General features: G+C 40.6%; 3 protein-coding genes across 4 annotated transcripts; 2 read left to right on the forward strand and 1 right to left on the reverse strand.

The window, feature by feature from the left end:
* The first annotated feature begins 1896 nt into the window (after positions 1-1896).
* LOC136256745 (THAP domain-containing protein 1-like) lies at positions 1897-4091 on the forward strand. The gene is made up of 4 exons (XM_066049763.1): positions 1897-2023; positions 2316-2390; positions 2444-2500; positions 2551-4091. Exons 2-4 carry the CDS (start codon positions 2330-2332, stop codon positions 3222-3224), a joined length of 792 nt encoding a protein of 263 aa, XP_065905835.1. The 5' UTR covers positions 1897-2023; positions 2316-2329; the 3' UTR covers positions 3225-4091.
* LOC136255238 (uncharacterized) lies at positions 3339-4028 on the forward strand. The gene has a single exon (XM_066047965.1). It carries the CDS (start codon positions 3339-3341, stop codon positions 4026-4028), a length of 690 nt encoding a protein of 229 aa, XP_065904037.1.
* A 2147-nt stretch (positions 4092-6238) lies between the features above and the next one.
* On the reverse strand, positions 6239-8696 carry LOC136256744 (uncharacterized). 2 transcript variants are annotated; one of them, XM_066049761.1, is made up of 8 exons: positions 8576-8696; positions 7425-7502; positions 7304-7372; positions 7192-7251; positions 7062-7136; positions 6956-7012; positions 6690-6900; positions 6239-6632 (listed from the first exon to the last, which is right to left on the reverse strand). In XM_066049761.1, the coding sequence occupies exons 2-8, from the start codon at positions 7492-7494 to the stop codon at positions 6239-6241; spliced, it is 936 nt and encodes a 311-aa protein (XP_065905833.1). In that variant the 5' UTR covers positions 7495-7502; positions 8576-8696. The 2 variants fall into 2 exon arrangements, with proteins under 2 accessions (XP_065905833.1, XP_065905834.1); XM_066049762.1 differs by lacking the exon at positions 8576-8696 and having other exon boundaries at positions 7425-7579.
* Positions 8697-9235: the final 539 nt, after the last annotated feature.

The raw sequence follows: 9235 nt of genomic DNA on the forward strand, positions 1-9235 counted from the left end.
GGTGGTGAATTTTTTCCCCTGGTTTGCGAGTCGTTTGGTGTTTGGACACCCTTTGCTTTGTCAACCTTATCCACGATTGCCGACCGTACCACTGTTAAAAGTGGTATTCCCAGACAGTTTGCAAGGAAAAAATTGCTTCAGCGCTTGTCAGTTACTCTCTGGCGATATAATGCCAAAATGATCCTGAGGCATTATGGCTTATGCCCAAAAGATGGCATAGACTTGTTGAACTGAGTTATTAATTAAGTAGTTAAGGTAGCTAGTTTTGTAGTTAAAGTACTTAGTTTGGTAGTTAAGCTAGTTAGAATTTAGTATTTAATATACTTAATCATTAAGACGCCTGCAAAAGTGGCGACCAAACACTTCTAGCAACAAAAGGCTTTAAAGCGATCAAGGAAATAGTTTGATGATCAAACTTCGTTGCGAGTGCATCAAATGGCGGTGTGGAAGTACAACCCCTACCCCAACTCGGTGTTATCATGGCTAGATGTATAACTTTTAAAGTAAATACAATAAACTCACCTTCTATTGGATTCCAGCTGAAGTAGAGCCCCTCGCTACAGCACGCAGGGTTGGTTGGCAATACCCACGCAGGGGCGGATCCAGGGGGGGCTTTGGGGGCTGAAGCCCCCCCCTTCATATTTAGGCTTTACTTGATCAATATGCTGAGTATTATAATGAAATTTTGTCTTAGCATAATTATATGATCACTAATAATACAAATACTCATAAAACCACCTTATAAACATCTTTCCAAGGTATTATCAGTGGATTTATGCTAAAGTTTATGCAACAAGGACCCGGATCAGCATTGGAGGTGTACACGATCGAGATACTCTAATAGAGCAGTCAGCTAACTACTCTAATAGAACATTCACTGGAAACATGTAGTTGGTTCTGTTATGGAATTTTTCCAAATCTGCCTGCACCTATACATACAATGAAGTGCATTGGTCTGTTTAAAGGGTTTCATTCATCTACTTGTGTAGTTAATATGTATGGCAATATTTAATTCAGGTACACAATTTCCACTGAAAATGCTCTCAGATTCAATCTTGTATTGTTCAAATTTCACTTTCAACATTCTTATTCTAACATGCACCTATTCAGTGTTGTGCAATTGTGAGAGGGGTGCATCATGTACTTGGTTGTCTGTACCTACCCAAACTTTTCCATTAGCAAAATGCTTCAGAGAGCCATACCTACAATCTAAAGGCAGTATATAAAATATATACAGGCAGAAAATATTATGAATTTTATGTGGAAATGTCTCCAAATTGCAGTATTTTAGCATCCATTTTTCAAAATTTTCCTGGGGGGGGCATGCCCCCAGACCCCCCTAGTTCCAGCATGCTTCGCACATCTCTACCCAAGAGATTAGTACCTTGAATTAGCCCCCCCCTTTTATAAATCCTAGATCCGCCCCTGCCACGTTGTCACGACAACAAAGATTGTGATTGTGGTTTTACATACGTAATAATAGAGGACTTGCAGCGTGACGTAAATCATTGTAATTGCTAAGCAACCGCAGCTGTCGGCCATGTTTCGGGACAGTGTTGTGGCTGAAAGGCGCTTTCTCGGGATTTGGTACAGGCTGTAATGAAGCGAATCAGTGTTGAGTTGTGTTGTAAATACCACCCAGCTCGTTAAAAACAGCGAAGAAGTTAGAATTGGTGAGTAATGTATCGAAATTTAATTAGCCACCTATTTCACAAAGCCAATGATAAGATCTTCTATTTCGAAACCAGCCCTGCTTCCCAGTGTCACTATACCCAGCGCTTAGTGAATAAATCTCGTTACCTTTGTTTTGACCCAATATGCGCCATAGAAAGTTGTCCCGAAACATGTCCGCTTAGCAACCGTTGCTTCACGCCTGCAAGTCCTCTATGGACCTTATCCGCAATGACGTCAAAAATAAAAATGGACGCTATAGTAGGGGGACTTTGTACAGCGACTGATTGGAATAGATCCGCGTAGAGCCAGAAGTGTTTAAAGAATTGCGCCCAATCAACCTGTGAGATTTGTAAGTTGTAATCCGATGCAGAAGCACGTGCCATTTTGGTTGTTATGGCTGTGATGGTTGTTTTCTCGGCTGAATTGTTTCGCGCCGAATCGGGAAAGGGGGTAATGACAAGTAAAACTGTGTGATCCTTTCCCAAGGAATGTTCTGTGCTCCTTGAATTACCCGTTAGCGTGTCTAAGGCTATTTTCACTGCTCTGTGTGTGTGTGTGTGGAAGGGGGGAGGGGGTAACTCCGGCGCACACCGCCATATCCCAATGATTGATAGTGCTATGAATGACACTACTTAATATAGGTTTGCCAGAAGTAATGAGCAGTAGCATACTTCAAGCTGATCTGAGAGCAGATACGGATGATGGTCTAGAACACGGTATGCTAGATTTAACTGGTAGACTGAATGCCATTTAAACCCCTGCATTGTAGTGGACCACAGACATGTGATCAAAGAGTTTCATTCACAGCTACGGATGGAACCAGCAGGTATTTATTTGTTAGGTGAAATTTAAAATGATTCATTATAATATGAATAGATGATGATCATGCATTAGCTAAACTTACCCAAGAGTTTACTAGAAGCAAGGAGATGTGGCATGGTGACTACTGTTGTGTTCCAGACTGTAGAAACTCTTCTGGCAGTAATAAGAAGCGAATCCAATTAGGGTTACGAAGAATTTCATATCATTCTTTTCCCAACATTCAATCCGCCAAAGGAAAGTTATGGATTAAATTGATTCGTCGCGATCCTGGTATCAATTTTGTTGTAAACAAGCACACCAAAATATGCTCTGCACACTTCAAGCCTGGAGATTTTACTTTGCCGGATGAATTGCTGGAGGGTGGAAGACGACGCCTAAAGCAATGTGCAGTTCCATCAATTTTCCCTTGGCATGACACAAAAGAGCGCAGGTCATTGATATCTGTGGAGCTGGAAATGGAAATTATAGAGACACCGGATTTAGAGTTATCATGTGACATGGACCCTGAATGTGATTCAATGCCTTCCAACTCAGATTTGCTGAAAGAGAATTGTGATTTAAAACTGAAACTAGTAGAACTGCAAAACCAACTCGATAAATCATTTTTCAGATTAGACAGCATTAAAGACGATGATAGCTTGATAAGACTCTACACCGGATTTTTCGACTATAGGACGCTATTGGCATTTTATGAAGAAATTCTTGAGCCTGATGCAAGTGTGATATGACAATGGGGCGGAAAAAGAAGCGGACTTGACTATGACGAATCAAAAGTTGGACCCTCATTCAAACTACCACTGATTGAACAGTTTTTTATGACACTGGTTAGAATCAGGCTAGGAATGCCTGAAATGGATGCTGCCAACAGATTTGGTATTTCGCAAGCATCAGTTTCAAGAATTACAAATACGTGGATAAACTTTATGTATCGGAGCTTTAAGTCAATTGAAACATTTCCTCCATGGCACATAGTGAAGAAGTATATGCCTGAAAGCTTCAAGAAAGACTACCCTAACACACGGATCATAATAGATGCCACAGAATTTCCAATTGAGCGACCTTCTTCCTTGCTAACTCAAGCGTGCACCTTTTCACCATACAAAAACACAAATACCATCAAGGTTTTGATAGGAGTGACTCCAAGTGGTGCAATCTCCTTTGTGTCTGAGGCATATGAAGGATCTATTTCAGATCGTAAGCTGGTAGAAGTCAGTGGTTTGTTGGAAAAATTGGAACCAGGAGATGAAATCATGGCGGATAAGGGATTTACGATTCAGGATCTTTTAATTCCTTATGGTGTTCGCCTGAATATGCCTCCGTTCCTTTCAGCCAATAGTCAGATGGCGGCAAGTGATGTATTTTTGACAAAAAAAATTGCTCGCTTGAGAGTACACGTGGAAACAGCAATAGGACGCGTTAAGGAGTTTCGGATCCTACGAGATGAAATCCCTACATCGGCGTGGGACTGTGCTAATCATTTGATTTATGTCTGCTGCATGCTTTGTAATTTTGGACCACCCTTGATTTGTTAAAACATTGTTTTTAATGATTATTAACAGAAAATTTCATGAAATGCATACCATTAAATAACTATTTATCAATAAAAACTGTGGAGTCATAATGATTAATGCCGTTGTATATAATCAGTAGAGGAAATGGATCAAAGGATTTCCACTGTTCCAGTAATTCAGCAACATTCATAGGAATAAAAATTCCACCTCTCATCTTGGGAATAGGAGGTGGATGAAAAGGAAATCGCCTTGCAAATGTAAATGTATTTCTTGAGCCAGTAACCGCAATTATTTCCCTGCTCAAGCCAATGGCAAGCAACCGTACCTCTAAATCACCTCCCCACTCTCCTTGATGTAAAATCCGCAGCTTCTTTTGTTCCCATTGTTGAGGTGTCGTACCATCTTCTAAGCGTACACCAGGGTATTTTTGCATACAGATTAATGCCAGAGTTCTCAACTGGATAGCTATAGAAGTATCACCATGGCAATCTGGCTCAATCAAACCAGCCTGGTGTGCAATTGAATTATAAAGGCAATTGCCATCACCATTAACTGGGTGACGAACACACCCAAGCTGTTGAAACAAATCGATTGACGGTCTGCTATCTGGCGAGATTGATAATAGCTGGATATCTTCACAATGTTCAGATGCCTTATTTTCTTGGTGAGGAGTCAAGGGCTCTTCTTTAGCAGCACAAGTAAACACAGATGAAGCTGTTGCGTGTGGTGAGTTGAACGAAATAATAGTGCATGGAACTGCAGATGGCAAAAAAGTATCAAAATAAAACGTGCGAGCCTTGGAAATCATCATCTTACTGAATTCCTCATCATAACTGATTCTCTCCACTACAATGCCTTCATTTGGGGACCATACCACAAAATCACACCAAAGCATTTGGGTGACAAATAACTGTGTTTGTATCTGGTAAAAATACTGATGTTTTCTTCTCAATTGTAGCCTTCCATTATTCTCTTCTAAACAGAATGAAGGAACCTCTACTGCAGCAACGGAAAAGGATTTGTTTGAACAAACAAAAGGACATTTCACCTCCAAACACCCAGTATCCTGCCCAACTTCAATGACAGAATCTGGGGTAGCAGCTAGCCAGGGAATTGCTGGATTCACAAAAAGTCCACACTTTTTAACATTCAGTACAACTCCCTTCTTCTCCTGGTGCTTGATGTAACACTGGATCGCAACTTCTTCATTTCTTTCTCCATACTTAATAGCTGGTGAGTTTATAGGCTTCGGAAACAGCTTATTTCTTAAGAACACTTTCACATCTGATTTCATTCGTCTGTTGCAAACACTCTTCATTATTGATGATGTAATTCTCAGTTTGCGCTCCTCATGCCAAAGGTCTGACTTTGATTGTTGACGAGTAGCCATTTCTAATTCTGCTGCTTCAGACGGCCCTATACAGATATGCTCTTCATACAGCTGCCTGACAAGATGTGGAGGTGCAGGTATATCGTTCACTTCATGCTGACTAGCAATAGTCTCTGTGCTGCAGTAACAGTGATCATGGCCCACATTGTCAATCAGCCTTGACAAATCTTGCTTGAATTTAATCTGCTTCGATTCTTCCCTAGCCCTTCTTTCTTCCCGCATTTGCTGTGTTCTGTTTATTGATGGAGCAGGCTCATCATCAAACAACTGGATAAAGCAAGATGTTCCATATCTAAGTAACTTTGATTGAGTTGCGACCGCTTTCTTTTTACTTGCATCATTAGTTGCAGTGAGAATGGCACAGGTGGAAGCAGCTTTCTTTGATTGATCCAACTTCACTAGTCTATTCCATAAATTAGCTTTCTGCTCGGGTTGCAAGACTCTCCTGGATGTTGGTCGGCAATCCCAATTGTTCACTGAACAAAGCTTTGGTCTCTTTTCAACCCCATATACTTTCTTTGTCAGACGAACCAAATCAGTTGGTCGTGCATCTACTTTCATGCTCCTAGGCTGGATCCAGGCTTGAAGTTTCTCTGTGCAGCCCTTACGGTCTTCCTCATCCATTCCTAATCTGAAATACTCTTCAATGTAGTAACGTGTTGCAGTCACATGATTGCAACACCCAGACAGTCCAGCTGGGCAAACGCAAAATGCTACTTTAACCTGAGCAGTAAGTGTTGATACCACAATGAACACATTGTACATCTTGTTCATTTTCATCGAAGGTAAAACTGATGATCCTATACAAATAACATCAGGCTGAGTTGGCATAGGATGATACCTAATCTTCTGGACATGGCCGTCCACAAAAAAAACGATAAGCTTTGTCCAGCGTGCGGGTATACACAATGGGATCTCCAACGTCAGAATCTACTGGCTTGTCACCTTCACAGTGTAGTAATGAACTGTTTCTTCTCTCTATGATGTTATCGACACGGTCAGCTTTCTGAACAAGGGCCTTACGTTCAACTAAAAACTGGTAGATCGTGCTAAATGTAACTTTTGGAATTTTGTGTATTTCTTTTGTCCACTGAGTGTCATTTGACTTTGGCATCGATTGCAGTAAAACAGTCTCAGTGTTAGAAGGTATTTCCAGCAACTTTTTCTTAACATTGGAGCCACCATCAGGATCAATGACGTAGATATCCCAACCATATTTGATATAATCATATACTCTACAAATTAATGCACAAAGTATACTATGAACTACCTAGTAAGCAATATAAACATACCTTTGAATTAACTGTGGCTTGTTTCCACTGACTGGTGCATCCCGACAAACAAGCCACCTCTTTAGCTGGGTAACATTCAAGTCCCTTGGGTCTATCCCGCCAAGTGATGCTCCAGGAATGTCATTCTCAGTAAGAATGACCATATCACAGTTTTCCTCTGCTGGCTCCTCATCTTTGGTACACTGGGGTACCGGGAAATCAGAAACAACATCTATGGTAAGGTATTACGCTGAATTCAACAGTTTAGCATTCAATACACATCTTACCACAATCACAGTGTTCATCTGATTCTGTGAACAGTTCAGTCTTCACTTCAGGCATACCTATCAAATTCATATTTTAAGCATTCACACACATGAATTCACATCTTACTCTGATCTATACTTTCATCTGTTTCTAATGATTGTTCAGTTTGAATTGTGCCACTGCTAACAAATCCTGGTAAACCTATACGAAGTCAAGAGTAACAGGCATACATCTCTTCGAATCATTGCTATCATACTATGATCCAAATTTCTGTCCATTTCTGCAGGTGGCTCAATGCGAAGTGTGTCGTAGTTTGCTGCAACAGATAACCTTCATGAGATTCATGCATCTCTACTACTTTTATTTACCACAATGTAGTGGATCTTCCTGGTAGTTGTCAGCCATCACCATCTCAGGCAGTTCATTGTCATTGTAATCTACATACCATATCACAACATTATAGCTTGCGACAAACATTATAGTACATACCATCTTGTGCTTCTTTATCGCCTCGAACTGTCAGTGAGGTAGCACCTTTAAGTTTGCTTGGCTTTACCATCTTTAAACCTTCAATGGCAAAACAAGGATCATCTAAACCGTTTTACAAAACAGTCACTGCATTAGCTAACACTTGTGATATTACCTACAGTAAGGTAAGTGCGCCTATGTCCGGACAGTTCCTAACTCCGGACACTTCCAATGTTTGGCGTCATATCTCCAAAACTATCTACCGCATTTACTTAAAATTTTAGGTGAACAATGCTTCATATACGATGATGCTGTGATCCTAAAATCAGCTTAAAAGTCTTGCTAGTTTTTCTAAACGAAGTGATTATTTATTGCAGTGTGTGGCAAAATTATCAAAAATTCTTCGACAATCGCTGCTTATTCCCAAATGTAAAGAGCTATCTGGCTAATTTTAATACAGTGCAGAGGGACAACTATCACTTACCACTGTACTAAGCTTCGTTTGCAAACAATCAGCCAAACACTTGCTATGGACGATTTTGTAAGAGCCAGTCTCATTGAAGCTGCATAAATATTTGCGCAAATACACCTAGATTTGAAATACCCATAACTCAGCAACGAAAGGTATTATGACTCTCAAAATCGCATATGAGATGGGCAATAGATGCAAGTTTAACGTGGCAGTGTTTAAAATTGGAAATCAACTTCGGAAGTGCTGTATCGGGCGTGATAATAAGTGTCCGGAGTTAGGAGCATGCGCGAAATTTACACATGGTTGAATTTTGAAGCGAAGCTCCTCGACGGATGGAGATATTTTGATGAAACTTGCAGGACTGATGCACCATAGGATAGGTTTTATGACCATATTTTAAGGATCAAGTAATTTGCTTGCATGGCGGAGATAGAGCACCGAAAGCAAAAACTGTCCGGAGTTAGGCGCACTTACCTTAGGCCGCACGGGAGTTACCCCCCACACAGAGCAGTGAAAATAGCCTTAGACACGCTAACGGGTAATTCAAGGAGCACAGAACATTCCTTGGGAAAGGATCACACAGTTTTACTTGTCATTACCCCCTTTCCCGATTCGGCGCGAAACAATTCAGCCGAGAAAACAACCATCACAGCCATAACAACCAAAATGGCACGTGCTTCTGCATCGGATTACAACTTACAAATCTCACAGGTTGATTGGGCGCAATTCTTTAAACACTTCTGGCTCTACGCGGATCTATTCCAATCAGTCGCTGTACAAAGTCCCCCTACTATAGCGTCCATTTTTATTTTTGACGTCATTGCGGATAAGGTCCATTAACTAGAGTTACTTTTGAGCCTCAGGACTGGTATGGAAACTATACTATAGCTAATTAATCTATACCCTTAGGACTGAAACAGTGAAGTGGTTCAAAATGTGCTGGGTATAGTGGTCACTACATAATATAAATGATAGACTTATCAATGTCATTCCCCACCCCTTTTCTTGTGGGTCCCAAATCCACCTTGTTGTATAACAAGACAAAAGAGTTATGAAGAGCTATAAAATTTTCCTGTATTTTTGCTATTGGTAAGCATGCATACAGCATTTTGGGGAGGCCTGGGCTACAGCTATCTCCTCCTTAACTTCACCCCTGGTGTTCTATAGTGTTCTATAGTTTTCCATGTTCTACGTAATGTAATATTCACTACAAGTAGCTTATAAGCTCACATAAATTAATTATTAGTTCTCATACAATCATTAATACAGGCTGCAACTCATAGCTGGCTCCAGGATTTTTGGTGACTGGTTTCTGATAAGGAGCATATATGGCTATACCTTTGGTGAAGAAAAGGTAACT

The sequence above is a fragment of the Dysidea avara genome, chromosome 5 (genome assembly GCF_963678975.1).
Source record: "Dysidea avara chromosome 5, odDysAvar1.4, whole genome shotgun sequence".
In the NCBI taxonomy this organism is placed as follows: Eukaryota; Metazoa; Porifera; class Demospongiae; order Dictyoceratida; family Dysideidae; genus Dysidea; species Dysidea avara.

Coding starts and splice junctions, on each gene's coding strand:
- LOC136256745 (XM_066049763.1), top strand. CDS start 2,330: ATGAGCAGTAGCATACTTCAAGCTGATCTGAGAGCAGATACGGATGAT. Junction 2,391..2,443: donor GGATGATGGTCTAGAACACG/GTATGCTAGATT, acceptor CCTGCATTGTAG/TGGACCACAGACATGTGATC. Junction 2,501..2,550: donor GCTACGGATGGAACCAGCAG/GTATTTATTTGT, acceptor TAATATGAATAG/ATGATGATCATGCATTAGCT.
- LOC136256744 (XM_066049761.1), bottom strand. CDS start 7,494: ATGGTAAAGCCAAGCAAACTTAAAGGTGCTACCTCACTGACAGTTCGA. Junction 7,252..7,303: donor GGAAGATCCACTACATTGTG/GTAAATAAAAGT, acceptor TATCTGTTGCAG/CAAACTACGACACACTTCGC. Junction 7,013..7,061: donor AGATGAAAGTATAGATCAGA/GTAAGATGTGAA, acceptor TGAATTTGATAG/GTATGCCTGAAGTGAAGACT.
- LOC136255238 (XM_066047965.1), top strand. CDS start 3,339: ATGCCTGAAATGGATGCTGCCAACAGATTTGGTATTTCGCAAGCATCA.